Raw genomic sequence first — 19391 nt, forward strand, 5'->3', positions numbered from 1 at the left:
CAAAGTGGGACGCTTAACCGACTAAGCCACCCAGACGCCCCGGGCGGCTCATTCTAAAGTGATCCATTCTTCCTGCCTTACATCGGCTGTCATGCTTTCTCTGTGACACCATGTGTGGAGCTCGCTGTGTTGTTTTGCCACTGAAATTACTCTAACTTTAATTTTCTGGAGGAATTATTTCATCCTCGTGAAGATGAAAAGAAATTTGCTCTAGAGAATAAGGTTATACGAATTTAGTCATGGCCACTATTTGAGGCACTAGCTTTCTGCTTTTCTGCTATCCTCAGGGGTCACTGCTGAGTACAAAGACCTTGGTCTAAGGAATTAGTTTACCACAGTTTATCCCTTGATATTTTTGTGCTAAATAAATCTCGATTTGTAGTCTACTGGTTATTTTACTTCTATAGTAGTTTTATTTTTTTCTTTCAACATTTTCAGATCTGTTAGAACCTATCAAGTTAGGAGGAAATTACTCAAAAAAGTGAACAGTGAAACTTAAGAATTTTAAGTAAATAACAACAAAATTTGCAATTATTCTAGTAAAAATTAGCTTACTCTTGGTTTAAGGTACAGTGTTAAGCCTTGCACAATTTTTCCCCCAGGGGAGAGTGGAGCTGGTAAGACTGAAGCCAGTAAATACATTATGCAGTACATTGCGGCCATCACCAACCCCAGTCAGAGAGCGGAGGTTGAAAGGTAAGGGTGGAATAAATATGGGGAGACATGCTGATCGAAGCTTCGTTTCCTTCCTCCCTCCCTTCCTCCCTCCCTCCCTCCCTCCCTCCCTTCCTTTCTTTATTTTTGAGAGAGAGAGAGACAGAGTGTGAGGTGGAGAGGGACAGAGAGGGAGGGAGACACAGAATCCAAAGCAGGCTCCAGGCTCTGAGATGTCAGCACAGAGCCTGACATGGGGCTCACACTCATGAACTGTAAGATTATGACCTAAGTTGAAGTTGGATGCTTAACCGACTGAGCCACTCAGGCACCCCATTTTCTTTCTTTCTTTCTTTCTTCTTTTCTTTTCTTTTCTTTTTTAAAATGTCTATTTATTTTTGATAAAGAGTGCAAGTAGGGAAAGGGCAAAGAGAGAAAATCCCAGTCAGGCTCCATGCTGTCAACATAGAGACCAATGCAGGGCTCAGACTCAAAAGCCATGAGATCATAGCCTGAGCCAAAGTTGGATGCTTAACTGACTGAGTCACCCAGGTGCCCCAAGGAGACATTTTTCTTAATTGTGACACATCACCACTTCTCATTCTGACTTTGCAATCTCCTATGACAAGGACAAGAATGAGTAAGTTATCTTAATTTTCATAGCAGCTCAGGAGAATGACTGGCTGAGAAGTAACTTCATTTTGTTTCTAAATTCACTTGATATAGTAGAGTAAGGCATTTGTAGATTTACTAGTCTGTCATGAACATATCTCACCAGAGTTTTAAAGGTAATTGCCTTGGGGCACCTGAGTGGCCTAATCAGTTAAGCATCTGACTTCAACTCAGGTCATGATCTCAACGTATGTAAGTTTGAGCCCCACATCCGGCTTTGTGCTGATAGAGCAGAGCCTGCTTTGGATCCTCTGTCTGCCTCTCTCTGCCACTTCCCCTCTCTCTCAAACAAACAAAAAGACAGTTGCCTTTGTTTACCATAAGAGTGGAGCCGCCCCCTCCCCTGACATTTTAAACGTGCCTGTGTGCATGTGTGTGGGAGTGCGCACGTGTGGAAAGAAGGTTGTGGGGTCACTTAGCAGCTGTGAGTCATCTGTATTAGGTTATTTCAGTGGCCAAAGTTATTTCTGCAGGCGTGCCCATGTGCCCCTACGAGGGGAATTCTGTCAGTGACCTAAAAACAAAGATTTAATAAGGTCTAGCATGCAGTTAAAAAGTACCATTGGCAGAGATTGCTCGTAGAAAGTTAGCATTCACTGAATAAAGAAGGAATTAAGTAACAGTACAAAGGGGAGATTTCATATAGCTTCAAACAAAATGAGCGATTTCTAAACTAATAAAGACCATTTTTAAATGTATAACTAAATTCAGTAAATTTCAGTGTTTTAGGCTTTATAAGCAAGTACTTTTAAAAATTGTATCATTCTTTCTTTGGGGAAGATATCTTTTTTTAAAGATTTTTTTGGGGGCACCTGGGTGGCTCAATCAGTTGGGCGTCCAACTTTGCCTCAGGGCATGATCTCATGGTTCGTAGGTTCGAGCCCCATGTCGGGCTCTGTGCTGACAGCCAGCTCAGAGCCTGGAGTTTGTTTCAGATTCTGTGTGTGTCTCTCTCTCTCTGACCCTCCCCTGCTCATGCTGTCTCTCTCTCTCAGAAATAAATAAAATGTTTTTTAAAAAAAAGATTTTTCTTTATGCAAATAAAACATGTTCACTTAAACTAAATATTACAGCCTTTTGTCCTGGGTGGAAGCTCCCTGAAATCCACTCTACAAACTCCTCTTCTGTCAACCTAGATAATTATAGCCAAGTGTACTATTCCCTCCAGCTTTTTAAGCATCGACTAACGTGTATGCATATACACATACAGTCAGCACATACACACGCACAGTCATACAAGGACCCTGCCACACATATTATTTTGCAACTTAATTTCTCATTCGTGAATATGTTCTGGACATCTTTCTCCGTCAACATGCACTGTCGTAGGAAAATAAGTTATTTTACCCAACCCTGTTGGTGGGCAGTTAGGGGAGGTTTGGGTTGGTTTGTTTCACTGTGGCAAATAACACTGCCCTCAGCCTCTTTGTATAAATATTTGGGTGTGCTTTAACAAAATCCAGTTTTCTAAAAGGCTCAGCCTCTAAAAGTCTTTATAATGACTTTCATTTGTCTGTATTCAAGAGTGAAGAATATGCTGCTCAAGTCCAACTGTGTCTTGGAAGCTTTTGGAAATGCCAAAACCAACCGTAATGACAACTCCAGCAGGTTTGGAAAGTACATGGACATCAACTTTGACTTCAAGGGGGACCCTATTGGTGGACACATCAATAACTACTTACTGGAGAAGGTAAAATGTGCTTCGTTTCTGAGGGTAATGTTTTCAAGTGCTGAATTCTGTGTAAACCTGATTGTGTTTATAGAACTTTTAGAATCACTTCAAAGTAGCTTTTAATCCTATTCTCCTTCCCCTCGTACTTCTCAGTTAGCTGTCATGACAAGATATTCTCCTTTTGTGTTATTAGCTTATATATATATATATATAATATATATATATTAGCTTATATATATATACACACATCGGCTTGGGAAGGGTTCCAGCTTTGTAGATAAGGATGTAGGGGCGTTTGTGGTGGGGGCAGGAGTGGTATTCGAGTGTGTGCCACCCTCTGGGTGAGGTCTGGTCAAAGACCAGCCCAGGACTAGTCAGTTCTACACTGTTGACACACCCATGTGTCTGCATGTTGTTTTCCTTAGTGCACAGGAGGCCCAGTCTCTGGAATAACACTCTCCTCACAGAATCATGCCACACAACAGTCTTTTTCTAACTGAGGTATAATTGACCTTTCACATTGTGTATGTGTAAGATATATAACATATTGATTTGATACTCCCATCTATATTCATTTGAATCTCATTTTCTTTTGGTTTCTAGTGTGAGCAGGGCGGAGGGGCAGAGAGAGAGGAAGAGAGAGAATCCCAAACAGGCTCCACACTCAGCATGGAGCCTGACACGGGTCTCAATCCCGTGACTGTGAGATCGCAACCTGAGCCAAAATCAAGAGCGAGACACTCAACCAACTGAGCCACCCAGGCGCCCAGTATAATCTATTTTGTTGTTGTTGTTAAGTTGAAGTCAGACTGTTCAGGAAGTAAGTGTTTTTATCAGTGTCCATTACAGAAGGACTGGAAATCCCAGATATTATCAGTCTTTTTCCAAAATGTTTTACGGCTTCACTGTATATACACAGTCAGTCAAAAGGACCCCTTTGAATGAACATACTTTTGAGCCTTCTCATAGTCTTTTGGGAGCCATCTAAGACAAGGGCCTCTATAGACTGATCTTGCTCAACTGATTTTCCTGCAGGATACAAGGCATTGCTCTTTGGAATGCCAGGCAGGGCCTGGGGGAAGGCAATGTTATGACTATTACTCCCTAAACATTCCTTCCTGTTCTCCCACGTCCAATATTCCTCCCCCTAAAAATTCCATCTTTAGGCTCCGGGTTAGAAAAAAATGAAAAGTTTTATTTTCAGAAAGTTTAAGGCATTCGTTTTTAAGCAGTAAAAAATCTTTTTAAAAATATTAAAAATTATACAAGAAAGGGGTGCCTGGGTGGCTTAGTCGGTTAAGCGTCCGACTTTCGCTTAGGTCATGATCTCACGGTTCGTGGGTTCGAGCCCCACGTCGGGCTCTGTGCTGACTGCCAGCTCAGAGCCTGGAGCCTGTTTCAGTCTGTGATTNTGGGTGGCTTAGTCGGTTAAGCGTCCAACTTTCGCTTAGGTCATGATCTCGCGGATCGTGAGTTCGAGCCCCGCGTTGGGCTCTGTGCTGACTGCCAGCTCAGAGCCTGGAGCCTGTTTCAGTCTGTGATTCCCTCTCTCTCTGACCCTTCCCTGCTCACGCTGTCTCTCTCTCTCTCTCTCTCTCCCCCTCCTAGAAATAAATAAAAAATATTAAAAAAAAAAAAAGAATATTAAAAAAAAAATTACACAAGAAAACCCACAGATGAGGCCTAGTTTTAGATGGGTAATCCACGGGGTCTATTAGGACATTTAAATGCACTGTTGGTATACGATTTCCTGAGAATTGTGACGTTCATTTTGTTTTTGGGGTGCATTCTCAGATTAACAATTTCATTGTTTTGTTTTTTTAAAGTCTCGAGTGATTGTGCAACAGCCAGGAGAAAGAAGCTTCCATTCTTTCTATCAGGTTAGTACTTGCTCTTGTTCAGGTAATTGATCATTTGCCTAGTTGTACCAAGGACGAATCTTTTATATCGCCCCCACCCCACCCCACCCCGTCCTGAGCATCCATCGCCTTCATTGGCCCACAACACATTAGACACTTGTGCACGTGCCCTACCCCACATGCTGCTTCTAAGATGTGGTGAGCCTGATCGTTACAAAGAGCTAGCAGGTGGTTAACCCATCAGACTGACTGCCTTCATGGAGCATCACTTTTTTTTTTGCAGAATAGAGAATAGTTTAATATCTGTCAAGGCTTTTGAAATGGTAAATTCCGAATATGTTAAATTAATTGTGTTTTATTTTTAATCGAAGCTGTTGTTCCCATTTTTGGGAGCCCCAGGCGGAGCAATACAACTTCAGTTTTATTTTGCTCATGGAGGCTATAAAGCAAGATGATTACTTGAAACAATTATGAATGCAAGGGAGAATTGTCTTCTTTATCCCATCAAAGTTGTGATTGCTTAGAAAACAATCTGATACGTCTTTTGAGAATGCTTGTAGAGTTTAAGGCAAAATCTTTTAAAATAGCCTTTCTGGTAGCAAGTCTTCATGCTCAGAGAACAACTACGATATATTATTACAATTTTTAAAGCCAAAAGTAAAATAAACCAGTGCTAATAAATAAAGCGGATGATCAAATGAAGCAATGCTTTTTGGGATTTGTAGGAAGTAAAACTATAAATCAGATTGATTTTCCTATGGAAACTGTTTCTGCAGGTAATTGAGCAGTGACCGTGTTAAGCTGACTACAATTCAGGGAACTGTTTTAATAGATGGTGCTCATTTGCATGTACAAGTTCTGGTATATTTAATTTAAAAGATCACTTTTAAAAATCTGATGATTATACCTTTTAAGTAAAACAAAGCGTACAGTTTAATGTAGATAATTTAAACATGGTGTCTTCCAAAGGCATATTCTGTGTAGAAAGGCTACCCGTATTGTGCTTGTGTTTTTGTTGACAGTTCACCATGTTTTCATTGAACTATTTTTCTACCAAATGTAGAAGAGTTCCTTTTATTTTCCAAACCCATAACTTCTTCCCAGTGTTTTTCCCACTGGATGAAAGTGTGGAAAATTGGTCTTTGTTCAACACTGCAGTCATGGTTATTTATCCAGTAGTGCTCCTGCCTTGGATATAGAGATTGATGAGGGGAGACTGTGTTTCCAGTGTGTTTCAGCGTGTGACCATCTGCTGATGCCTCTTACTTCTGTGACTTTTTCTGAATTCTGAAATGCAACCTGATCCTTTCTAGATAATGAGGCTGCTTAGCAAGCGTCCACCACAACACACAGGCCCTCATTTAACGAATGACCATAGTAAAAGCACGATTACCATCGTCAGAATGTTTGATGTATTTGGTTCAGTATGTATCTTACCAATTCTTTCTAATTATTTTTTCAGCTACTCCAAGGAGGTACAGATCAGATACTTCGCTCTCTACATCTCCAGAAATCCCTGTCATCCTACAACTATATTCATGTAGGAGCCCAGTTAAAGGTAAGGGCTTCCTCTCTGAGATGTAGAATCAGACAAAGAATCAGAGGGGACATTAAGTAAATATCTGGTCCAGCCTGCTGCCTTGAAGCAAATGAGTGACTCTGTTCTTCTTCTTCTGGGTTTTAAATGTTCAGGGACAGAGATTCACTACATTGTTGGTCAGCAATTTTGCTTAATAACCATTTCTGTATTTCATCACCATCTGACAGGAAAGACGCTTCTCTCTTATGATCTTGTGTTTTCTTTGAATTTTTAATCCTATTCCTTTTGGCACTATAAAAAGATTGATAGGACCAGGAAATCCGCCTCAAAAGAAGTTACCATATGATTTGACCACAGGCAAGCTGGGAAGACAGAAGGAACATTAAGAGGACTTTGGTTGAAATTGAGTATCAAAGATCTCCATTCACTGTTGTTTCAAGTATTGGTTTTGATGTATACATAGTTTTGTGACCCTGGAACATTTCTATTCATTCAGCCTCCAGAATTTTCCACGTGTTTTACCTTCACTTGTATGTGGGTCCTTTACACTCACATATGCAGATGCTTTTCTCCTTTTTTATTTCTAATTAATTTTCTACCAGTCACTCTACAAAAATCCTAATAATATAGTAGTTTGTTGATGGTAGGTTATAAAATGGTAATTACAGTATTATCCTACTTTGTTGGGGGGGAAGGTGTATAAATATATAAAGTAAGATATGGAGGGGAATAGACCAAGGCTTTAATTACTGATTCAGGTTGGAGGAGGCTACAGGTATTCGTGTTCTTGTGCTCTTCCATATTTTAAATTTCTTCTATAGTAAAAAATACATTGCTTTTGTAGTCAGAGGAAAAATAAAAGAATTTATAAAAGGAAAGAAAAGGAAAGGATCCAAGATGTGGGAGGTGTTTCTTTTTTTTTCTTATTATTATTCATCTGAAGCAAATTATACCTGCATTGCTGATTTAGCCTTATTTTTATTGTCATGCGTGGAAAGAAGTGATATTTAGGCTTTCATGATTAATTTTCCGTTGTTTGACATTCAAGTTGCATAGTTGTTTTGTTTGCTTTTATAATCATCTCGGAGCAGGATGTTTGGGTGAAAATTAATTGAAAACAAGCAAGACAATAGAGGGCAACACTTGAGCTTTCTGAGAGGAGGTGAGCAACTCTCAAAGACTAGAAGGGGACTGTGAAACTGGCACTTAGAAAGCCAATGACCAGAGGAGCGTCCAGGGGGTTTTAGTCGGTTACACATCCAAATCTTGGTTTCCGCTCAGGTCATGGTCTCGTGGTTTGCGTGTTTGAGCCCCGTATGGGGAATCTGTGCTGACAGCTCAGAACCTGCTTGGGATTCTCTCTCTGCCCCTCCTCTACTTGCACTCTTTTTTTTTTTTTTTTTTAATTTTTTTTTTTAATGTTTTATTTATTTCTAGGAGAGAGAGAGAGACAGTGTGAGCAGGGGAGGGTCAGAGAGAGAGGGTCTGTGGGAGTCAGCACAGAGCCCGACGCGGGGCTCGAACCCACGAACCGCGAGATCATGACCCAAGCGAAAGTCGGACGCTTAACCGACTAAGCCACCCAGGCGCCCCTGCACTCTTTCTTTCTCAGCATAAACATTTAAAAAAAAAAGGCAGTGACCAGATTTAATCCAATTATCTACTGACCAAATTACTTTTGACACAATCATGTGGTGCCCTCACTGAAAGCCTTCACTCTAAGCTCAGTGTAGGTTGGATTCCCTTTTCAGGAGTTTCCCATTCCTCTTCTCTCTCTGCCTTTCTTTTTCTTCCTCTCTCACAGAAACAAAGATGTAATGCGTGATCATAGTCAAAACCTAAAATAAAGAAGCACCAAAAGAAAATAAAAATAAATAATAACTAAACTAAATAATAAGTAAAGCTTACCATCCAGAGGTAGTTATTGATAATGGTTTATGTATATTCTTTTTCTTTTCCTTTCTTTCCTCTTCTTTTTCTAAAGATTTTATTTATAAATAATCCTTGCATCCAACGTGGAGCTTGAACTCATCACCCTGAGAAAAAGAGTCACATGCCTCACTGACCCAGCCAGTCAGGCACCCCTGTGTTTATATATTTATAAATGGAATCAGGCAATAAACTCTGATTAAATAAACTCACTTTTATTAAATTACATTACAATTATTAATATTTTTCCATTAACAAATAATTAAATGTAAGTTAATAGAATGATTTTAATAACTATAAATTATTTTTTTTTTAAATGTTTATTTATTTCTAGGAGACAGAGAGAGAGAGACAGCGTGAGCAGGGGAGGGTCAGAGAGGGAGTCACAGACTGAAACAGGCTCCAGGCTCTGAGCTGGCAGTCAGCACAGAGCCTGACGCGGGGCTCGAACCCACGAACCGTGAGATCATGACCTAAGTGAAAGTCGGACGCTCAACCAACTAAGCCACCCAGGCACCCCAACTATAAATTATTACACTCTGTATCATAGTTTTACTTAACTACCCTAAAATATAGGAACCGTTTTTTATTAAAGATACTTTGGGTTGAAGGGAAGATAAAACCCAATTAAAAGCCCCCACAAACAATGAGGAACTTAATTATCTCCTGCAACGAGAAGCCCTGACAGTTCCAGAGTTGGTTAATTTAATACCTTCGCAACATCAGTGGGGATCAGGATGTCATTTCTTCACCTTCATGCTCTTCCCCCCTCCCTGCATTTGAGTGTGTGCATGGGCTGATTGTCCTCGTGGTCCCAGAGCAGTAGCAAGAGTTCCGGGAGCCACAGGCCTAGGAAATGTTCTGGGCTTACGTCCCGTGTTAGCTAGGGAAACCTCAGAATAGCATCACAAGCCCGTGGCTATGAAGTCACCTGTCACTGGGATTAGTTTACACCAGTGAAGATTTACTCCCCGAGGCTGTGGGGACACCGGTCCTGAAGGACACGTGTACTTGGGGAGACATGTACCCATCAGGGCGCTAGCAGCCCACACTTCCCGAAGCAGGGCATTTAGACTTTTCTAGTTTCTGTGCAATTCTAGCACAGTTGCAGCTTCTAATAATACTAATATCTGATACTTGTCAATTGCTTTTTATGTGCTGGCAACTATAAGGAGGCATCTTCCATAATTCTAATTCAGTTCTCACAACAGCCCTGTGAGAAATGCATCATTATGCCCATTTCATCATAAGGAAATTGAGACTCGATGAGGATAAGTATCTTGCCCAAGGTCAGAGAACCAGGGAGGTGGAGGAACTTGCCTGGCTGTGTCCTAGGTACTAGAGGAACATGTGCTCATCAGGCACAGGGGCCCCTTTCCGCACCCCTTCTCACAAGACAAGCATCAGGCCAGCCCCTTGATGTTGCTGCAGAACACCCCTCCCCACCAAGGAGAGGACCAGTCAGGCTTAGGCCCTCTGGAGCTGCTGCTTTTGAGATGGGCAATTACCCATCGCTTCACTGTGAATTTTTGTTGACGTGTTTGTATTTCTGGCCTGATGGCTGCAGTTCCTCAAGGCTGGTGATTCATCTTTGAACCCCTGTCTTATTCTAATTGGGCTGCTACAACAAAAATGCCAAAAATTGGGTAGCTTTTATACAACAAATGTTTATTTTTCACTGTTCTAGATGCTGGGAAGTTCAAGGTTGAGGCACCTGCAGATTTGGTGAGGGCCTCCTTCCTGGTTTATATATGGGGCCTTCTCAGTGTCCTTACAGAGCAGAAGGGACCAGGAATCTCCGGGTCCTCTTGTAATGGCACTGATACCATTTATTGATCCATACGGCTCCACCCTTGTGACCTAATTATTTCCCAAAGGTCCTACTTCCTAATTTCAATCACATTTGGAGGGTGAGGGGAGTCAGGATTTCAGCATAGGAATTTTGGAGGGATACAAACATCCAATCTATAGCACCCCCTGCCAATCAGTTAGAAGATCTGATGCACTGCGTGTTTGTGAAAAAGTGGTTGTGATCCCAGAATATTTAATAGCGTGTTGAATGATTAAGGCAGGCCACTTTGCTTTGGGAGGCCTGCTTTTCCCCACCTGGGAAATAAAAAGCCTTCAAGAGAGTAGGTGTTATTCCCAGCCTGTACAAGAAGGCTAATTCTGGAATAAAAAGCCACAGGTAACAATAGCCAGGCATATGTCTTGGAGGCTCCCACGGTTGGTATTTCCATGTGTGAGTCCACGTCCCATGTTTTCTTCACTCGTGACAGAGTAGCAGTCAGCTTCTGCAAGTCAGCTCAGGATTTGCTCCCTGCCTGAAGGTTCCAGAAAAGTCTGTGATGCTTATTTTGCATGATGGTGGCCATCTCACACACAAGTGGACATTGTATGTGCTGAGTGATGTTTCTATCCCTGAAATAATTTTTATTTTCCTCAAGGTACTCGCCGAATTACTACAACAGCATTAAGACCTTGGCTAAACTTGACTGTTAGTCTCATAATTGTTAGATTTTAATGCTCCTCTAAAATGTCGATGACCTAACTTCTCCATTTTCATTCCCAGTCTTCCATCAATGACGCTGCAGAATTCAAAGTAGTAGCTGAAGCCATGAAAGTAATTGGCTTCAAACCTGAGGAGATTCAAACAGCGTATAAAATTTTGGCTGCCATTCTTCACTTGGTGAGTAGAGACACCTTTCAGAGTATATTGCCTCCCTGTGGTAACAGGAGGCTCTTGAGGAAGATTTTCACTTTTCCCTGTAGATTTAAAAAGTAATCTATATGAAGAAAATCTCTCTCACGTTTTGAAGAGATTGCTGTATCTGTGGTTCTCTCCATCATTTTATACTATTATGAGAGATTTTCTAAACACTGTAGGTTTTAAAACTTAGCTTTAGTTAATTGTCTTACTGGCATATCAGATTGTGAACTGTTTAATTCCAAAGATCAACATATTCACTAATCATGTGACTACCAGTGGTATGAGCTAAACACTTTTGAACAGAATAGATTTCTAAAAGCACTTGAGACATAGAATCCTAAATCATCAGCACTGGAATTTTGATCATCTCATTTTCGTGTTGGGAAGTGAGCCCTAACAGGTGGCATGTCTGGCTCAAAGGCACAGCCAGGTCATGGTGGCCAGCGCTGCAGACCAGGTTGGCCGGCTCCTGGGCCAGTCGTTTTCTCCGACACCTTGGCAAACTCCAAAGACATGGGGGTCCGTGTGTCAGATGTCTTTCAGCACTGTTTGTGTAATTGTAGATGTTGAAAATGTAATGAACATGGAACCTTAGAAAAAATCAGGGACAACATGGATTCAAATCTGGGATAAAAATTACCTTTTACTTTAACATGGCAAGACTTAACTTCTAATGAAATGTGCGGAACCCATATGAAAAATATTATAGGGCAATGTAACTGTTATCTTAAAGAAATGTCCCTAACTAGGAAGACTTTAACATTATTAATTGTCCCATTCTTTCAACCAGTTTATAAATAAGATGCAGCAATAACCTTCAGAAGCCAAACAGTGATTTTATTTTTAAGTACATAACGACTCTAGAGTTTACCCAGAACAATAAACATGTAAGAAGATCAAATAAATGTACTAAAGAAGAGTAGAAAGGTAGGGGGAAGGGAGGAGAGGGGACATGATGAATTCTACCAGATTTAAAATGATAGTATAAGCGACAGTACTTTAAAACTTATTGCACAAATATATCATCAGGTTAATTAAAGATTGATTGATGCTCTGGACAGTTGGTAGATGGTTGATAACTATTGCTTATTGAGTAAATAAAGTATAAATAGACTTAGAAATTTGGAGGGGGGAATTTAATATATAATACAGGTGACATTTTTAATCAGCAGGAAAAGTTTAACTGTTCATTCAATAAATAATATTGGAGCAACTAATTAACCATCTGAAAAAATAAAGTTCAATTCCTTGTGCTACACAACAACATGAATTCTAAGTGAGTTAGAAGCTTAAATGTAAGGGGAAAGGCTGTGTATTTGATATAAAAACCTCTATCCATCAGAAACTATACTGAAAATGAAAAGATAGATGGGTGTCAGGAGAAGAGCAATGAATGAAGCGCTAGATTTTTATATGTGTGTAACGTATTTAGGAAAATCCGTGCTACAAGCTAGGTCATGTTGAATTTCATCTTGAATTGGCAAATATAGCCCTGATGTAATGTTTCAGAATCGGGCTGGAAATGGTGTGTCTGGTTTTATTTTGTTTTGTTTTTAGGGAAATTTAAAATTTGTGGTGGATGGTGACACGCCCCTCATTGAAAATGGCAAGGTTGTATCTATCATAGCAGAATTGCTCTCCACCAAGACCGACATGGTTGAGAAAGCCCTCCTCTACCGGACAGTGGCCACAGGCCGGGACATCATCGACAAGCAGCACACAGAGCAGGAAGCGAGCTATGGCAGGGACGCCTTCGCCAAGGTGGGGTTTTAACGGGCGCTCTCGCGGCCTGCTCTTGCAGTTTTCATGAACTTCTTTGAGGATGTATCCAGATGTTCCTAGAAAGTGGGTTCAGGCTTTTGGAAACCGTGGTGCTTTGGGGCCGTCACAGTCTCAGTAAGACCCCCCGACTGTGAGCATCATTCTCAGGGCATGTTCTGAGGAAAGTGAAGCCCACTGACTGGGAAGCTCATGATGGGCCCTCTCCTCACCCTGCACTTTGTTTGCTCATCCAGTGTCTGACGAAGACCCCGTGAGGCTCCCCGATGGAGTTCTCATCCCTTGTTTTTATGTCTGTGTGGTGATGGCGCCATGATTATTAACCATCCTCCCCTACGTCATTCACCTTGTTTCCTTTTTCTGCCACGACCAATAATGCTGCCACATCCTTGTGCGTGTATCTCTACACACCAGCACTTTTATTTCCACTGGACCGACTCCCAGGAAGGAGTTCACCAGATCAAAGGACACACTGATTTTAAACTTTAAATTTACTGAGTTTATGGGTAGACAGTAAAACTTGATTGTTACTTTAATTTTTATTGCTGGTATATTTGAACACCTTTCCATATTTTTTGTAAGGTATTTAAATCCATCCTGAGAATTTCCTGGTATATCCTTTGTACATTTTTCTTCAGGGCCACTCTCATTTTATTGCCAGTTTTGTAAGAGCATGTAACTTTAACCCTTTGTCTGTTATTTGCATGGCAAATATTTTATGTTCCCAAGTTTACATGTCATTGTTTTCTTTCTCTTTTTCACTGGTTGGTTAGGTTGCTGCCTGTTCTGTTTTTACTCTTATAAGTCTCAGGCTTGGTGTTTAGTCTTGAGAGGAATTTGGATTTATCTGAGTACAGTGGAGAGTCGGGGATTCTAAGCAGAGGCAGTGACAGCAAGTTTGCATGTTTAAAATGATTGCTCTGGCTTGAGCTTGGTGAATCGTATGGGGGCTGGAGATGGAAACGAGGAGACCGTTACAGAGATAGTTTAGCATCCAGGAGAGAGACGAAGGCAGGTAGTATAGAAATGGGGAAAAGAGGATGATTTGAGACGGGCTGTATTTGGGATGTAAAATCCACAACCCCTGTTTGTCTGGGGAATGATAAAAGTAAGGATTATTCCTAAAGTGATCTGGCTCCAGCCTATGTCTCGTTCCTCCTTCCATACCACACCCCAGCCTCCTTTCTTCATTCCAGCACTCAGGAATTGCAGGTTGTCTTTATCCCTTTCTCCTCCCAGCCTCAGGGCCTTGGCACATGCTGTTGCCCCTGCTTGGATTGCTTTTCTTTCCCTGTCTTTTGCTAGTAATCTCTTATCCTTCTGATCGCAGCCCACTTTCTCAGAAGCTTTCCCTGGCTTCTGAACCCTGAATAAGTTAAATTATCCTCAGATCCCACGCAACTCACCCTGAGGGGGAGAGAGAGAGAGAGAGAGAGAGAAATCCTTTCCTTCCTTCTACTCCTTACGCTCCTTGGAGACTGAGACCATGCTTATGTTTGTTTAGTACTGTATCTTCAATGACCTGCATGTAGTTAAGTACTCAGCAAATATTTGTTGAACAAATGAATGAATAAATTCTTAAATTTCTGGTGTCATTTGTTCATGGCTAGAAGTAGAGTAGGAAGAGTTTTCGGAGATGGGAAGATCAGGAGTCTGGTGGTACATGTGTCTGCGATGGCCGTGAGACCTCTAGGCGTGTTGTCAGGGAGGCTGGCAAGCACACGAGTCTGGCGCTTGGAGGAGAGATCCGCATTGGGATAATATTACTATTGTTCTGTTACTATTATATATTACTGTTATTAGTATTGTTTAGTATCGAGTGAGATGACTGAGGCCAGGTAGAGGACACCTTACCAGAGTCACCAAGAAGCAGCAGCCAGTGAAATCAGGGAAATTAAGGTAGTATGGTGTCACAAATCCCAGAGAGGAAAATATTCCCAGAAGAGGGTAGGACACCAGATGGAGTGACCCTGAGTGTCTGACTAAAATAACCATGTAGAAGCACAAGAAAGTGTCTGCACTGAGGTGCTTGGGGTCCTTGGTGAACCATTTCAGGGGAGCGGTGGGAGGTCAGCAGATCCTGGAGTGGATCAAAGAGTAAAGGGGAGGCGAGGAATGGAGGCGGTGTGTGTTGATGAGTACAGGTGGAGAGAGTAGCTGGAAGGAGCTGTTGACGATGAGTTTGCTAAAGACATGGCACTGCAGAGCGGGTTTGTATCAGGACGTGTACATGTGTGTGTGTGGTGCCTCTGTCCACGTGTATCTTGGCGTGAGTGTCCTTGGGTATTGGATATGTGTTTCATTCTCAAGGACTTCAAACTGTAGTCTTTGGTCCAGATCTTTATGTAGCATTATAAATCAATATTTATATTTTTAGAATCCATAGGGCTCTACTGGAACATAGATATTAACTCATTGGTTCCCCACTTTTTCTTTTTTTAATTTGAGAGAGAGAGAGAAAGCATGCATGAGCAGGGTAGAGGGGTAGAGGGAGAGAGAGAGAGAGAATATAAAACAGACTCCATGCTCAGTGTGGAGCCTGACCTGGGGCTTGATCCTATGACTCAGGGATCATGACCTGAGCCAAAATCAAGAGTTGGACTCTCAATAGACCAAGCCACCCAGGCACCCTGGTTCCCTACTTTTTAATACTTGATGAAACTCACAATAAAGCAATGAAACAAATCCTATAAAGGAGTAGGCAAATTATTGATATAGCCGGGCACAGAGACACACCTGGGAATGGTGTTGGAATACCATCGTGCCTGTTAATAGTCTTTTAAAAACCCAAACCACTTACTCTAGTGTTGCATACATCATGTAGTTTTTTAATTTAAAACAATTTTTTAATAGTTTTTATTTATTTTTGAGGGAGGTAGAAAGAGTGTGAGCAGGGGAAGGCCAGAGAGACAGGGAGACACAGAATCCAAAGCAGGCTCTAGGCTCTGGGCTGTCAGCACAGAGCCCGACTTGGGGTTCGAATCCATGAACCGAGATACCAAGACCTGAGCCGATGTCGGACACTTACCCGACTGAGCCACCCAGGTGCCCTTTCATCATGTAGTTTTTTAAACAGATGATGTGCATTTCTAATTTTTCTGTTTAGAGTAACAGCAGCTACGTTAGATGTTAAGGAGAAGGTAGATGGGAAAGTAAAACTTATCACAGGTCTAAACAGAAGACTCAGTTCCACGAGGGGCCTGGGAATTAATGATGTCGTTTTCCTTCCAGGCAATATACGAGCGCCTTTTCTGTTGGATTGTTACTCGCATCAACGACATTATTGAGGTCAAGAACTACGACACCACAGTCCATGGGAAAAACACTGTCATCGGTGTCCTGGACATCTACGGCTTTGAAATCTTTGACAACAACAGGTAAACTGGACAAGATACTTAAAACTCTGTTGTTTACGTTTTACTTCTTAGAACCTCATCGACTTCTTTTCCTACAGCTTCGAGCAGTTCTGCATCAATTACTGCAACGAGAAGCTGCAGCAGCTCTTCATCCAGCTGGTCCTGAAGCAAGAGCAGGAAGAGTACCAGCGGGAAGGAATCCCCTGGAAGCACGTGAGTTGTGCTTCCCGTCGCGGCAGTGACGGCAGATCTTACTGTTTAGGTGCTTTGTTTTCATCTCCTCCAGTACGTGCAACACCTAAACATTAGCTTTCCTTTTGGGGATATACAATTACAAGCCACCTTTAGGGGTGACGGTGCAGTTTCTCTCATTTGCCGGACTGCCTTGTCGGTGCCGAGAAATGCTGAGTTACACCCTTTGCACTTTCTAGCTGAGGCCACACGGGTTTTCTGGTTTGTATCTGTCTAGCAGAGTTCAGGGTCATTCAGAAGTCACTGGGAACAGTGACCTTTTGCCTTAATTTGGCTGGATTTGCTTCCACATTTAGTTTATCTTCTTTCCTTCTTCTTTCTCCTCTTATTTCTACTCTGTAATCTCAATGGCATTGTTACTGTCTCCAGTTAATATGGTTTCTATTCTCTGAAACCCGTACCGGAACACACCTGCATTCACATTCATCTCCATTGGCTTTCCTCCGTGTCACACCTTGTCATCACCTTCTCATGGCCCTTTGGGAGTGCTGACACTTGCCTGTCAAACAGTGCAGTGAGGGCCGCCCCAGGACACGGCCCCCAGAGCTCACAGCCAAATCGAGTGGCTTCCTTGGCCCTCTTGTTCCTTACCATCACACCTCCTGTTTAAGACAGGATGAGACCTCGTAAACTTTTCATTTAAACTTGTATTTGTAAACAATCTTGAGAACAGATTTGAAAGAAAAGACAAAAACTTCTGAGTTTCCACACGTCTCCATGTTTATAAAACTGTGTTTATCCTCTTGCCAAAGAGAACAGACAATACAGCCAGTGTTTTTTAAGTATCTAATAGTAAGAAGCTATTTGATATTGCTGTATGTAAGTTACTTTTATATTTCTTCCCACCTTCCTACTTCCTGTCTCCTCCCATTCAGAAAGGGCGACAGTGGTATAATTAATAGTACCCTGCCTCAGATTTCATACTTGCCTCTTCATCCTGTGTTAAACATCAGAATACCATAAAAAATTTTTTGTTCAGCTCTGTTAGTATAATTTTACTGATTTACAAATGAATCAAAAGGTGTATTATTACTTTATAGTAGGATTACATACAATTTTGATTTACACTGTGAACTCTCGTAGCACATTGAAGATGTAATTCAATTAAGTTTAGAGGCAGCTTTCTTAGAACAGACCTGGTGTACAATTTAATACACAGTTATAACCAAAGCTTAGATTTTAATAGCAAATTTAATCATGAAACTTGTTATTTAGATGTGATTCAGAGGTACAAGCCCAAAATACCCTTTAATAATTGGGGTGTCCCAATTCCACAGGCATAGCTGATAAGGAGAAAAGTCAGCAGTTGTAGTAGGCTATTCCAAACATCTGAAAAAGGAGCAAAAGCCCTAAAAATGCAAAAATCCTTAGCAAAATAAACCAGGAAATAAATGTCCTAGAGGGAGCACAAGGCTAAGTCCAAGGTAATTGTTACTGTACTAACCTACATGCCAGATCCCCCCAGATTAGAATCTCTATTCTGGGTGATTATTTCCTTTAAAAAGCTCAATTTCTGAACACGGTGATCGATTTTTTAAATGTTTTTTATTATGGAAAATTTCAAACACCCATAAGAGCAGGGATCATAATATAATAAACTCCATGGACCAGTCGCCCGCCATAACACTTATAAGTGGGTTGCCAGTCTTGGGTCATCTGTACCCAGCCACCCACCCCCAGATTAGTTTGAAGCAAATTTCAGACATCATATTGTTTCATCTGTAAATATTCCAATGTGCTTCTCTGAAAGATACAACCTTGTACAAATACCATAACTATGGCACTATTATCGAAGTAGAAAAATGTAGTAGTCATTCCTTAATATCATCAAATATCCAGTCAGTGTTCACTTTTCCTCAGTTGTTTTACAGGTTTGTTTTTACAGTTTGAATTTGAATCCAAATAAGATTCTTATGTTGCACTTGGTTGATAGGCCTCTCGCATATGTGTAGATTTACTCCTCCATCTCTTTTTTCACCCCGATCTTCTGATGAAAAAACTAGTTGTTTGTTCTCTAGACCTTCCCACAGACTGGATTTTGCTCACTGGAGTCCCGAGGTGCCATCTAATATATGTCTCTGATCCGTGTATGTCCTTAGTTGTTAGATCTGGAGTCTTGTATGGTCTCAGGATCAGTGTTGTTCTGCCACTGTTTCAGAAGTGGCATGTGGACTTGTATCAGAAGGTCCCTAATGCTTGGTTGTCTCCCTAACTGACATTTACAGGATTTTGGTGCTGTACTTTACAAGTCATTTTTAGCTGTAGAGATCTTGACTGTTAGACACAAAGCTGCTCTCTTTGGGCTGAGACTGGGAGACCTCTGTGCTGCTGAGCTACCTCATCACATCTCTTCTTGCCCCCTAAGAAGCCTCCTGGTAATCAAGGCTGGTGGAAGAACCTGGTTTGGAAGCCACGACTTTAAGCCATGTTTCAAGTAAACATTAAACTTACAAACTAAAAGTTACTGAAGTTAGCAAAGACTAATCGCTTTTAGTTATACAGTTGGAACTTTAGAGGACTTAATTCTTTTGTCCCTGGGACAGAAGACTTAGTCTTTAATTCCATACTCCCAAAGTCTAAGACTTCAGCTAATAATTAATATAGAGTTACTGCTTTTTGAGAATAGTAACGATATTTTTTTTGAAAGATGGAAATAGGGGCACCTGGTTGGCTCAGTCGGTTAAGCGTCCGACTTCGGCTCAGGTCATGATCTCACGGTTTGTGGGTTCGAGCCCCGCATCGGGCTCTGTGCTGACAGCTCAGAACCTGGAGCCTGGTTCAGATTCTGTGTCTCCCTCTCTCTCTGACCCTCCCCTGCTCACTGAGCTGTCTCTCTCAGAAATAAATTAAAAAAACATTAAAATAAAATTTTTAAAAAAGTTAAAAAAAAAAAGAAAGATGGAAATAACTTTTCTCCCTAACTAGGAAATGTAATACATGTCCACAATAAAAGTAAATATTTAGGCCG

At 41.3% G+C, this 19391-nt stretch overlaps 1 protein-coding gene across 1 annotated transcript in view; it reads left to right on the forward strand.

Moving 5' to 3' along the window:
* MYO1D (myosin ID) overlaps window positions 1-19391 on the forward strand; it is a 351929-nt gene that overhangs the window by 95369 nt on the left and 237169 nt on the right. The window contains exons 3-10 of the mRNA XM_039251930.1: window positions 603-696; window positions 2851-3016; window positions 4825-4878; window positions 6320-6415; window positions 10899-11015; window positions 12594-12797; window positions 16047-16192; window positions 16270-16384. Coding sequence (XP_039107861.1) covers window positions 603-696; window positions 2851-3016; window positions 4825-4878; window positions 6320-6415; window positions 10899-11015; window positions 12594-12797; window positions 16047-16192; window positions 16270-16384 — 992 coding nt within the window. The remainder of the gene's footprint in view (window positions 1-602; window positions 697-2850; window positions 3017-4824; window positions 4879-6319; window positions 6416-10898; window positions 11016-12593; window positions 12798-16046; window positions 16193-16269; window positions 16385-19391) is intronic.

The sequence above is a fragment of the Hyaena hyaena genome, unplaced genomic scaffold (genome assembly GCF_003009895.1).
Source record: "Hyaena hyaena isolate Hyena2069 unplaced genomic scaffold, ASM300989v1 scaffold_10, whole genome shotgun sequence".
Taxonomy (NCBI): domain Eukaryota; kingdom Metazoa; phylum Chordata; class Mammalia; order Carnivora; family Hyaenidae; genus Hyaena; species Hyaena hyaena.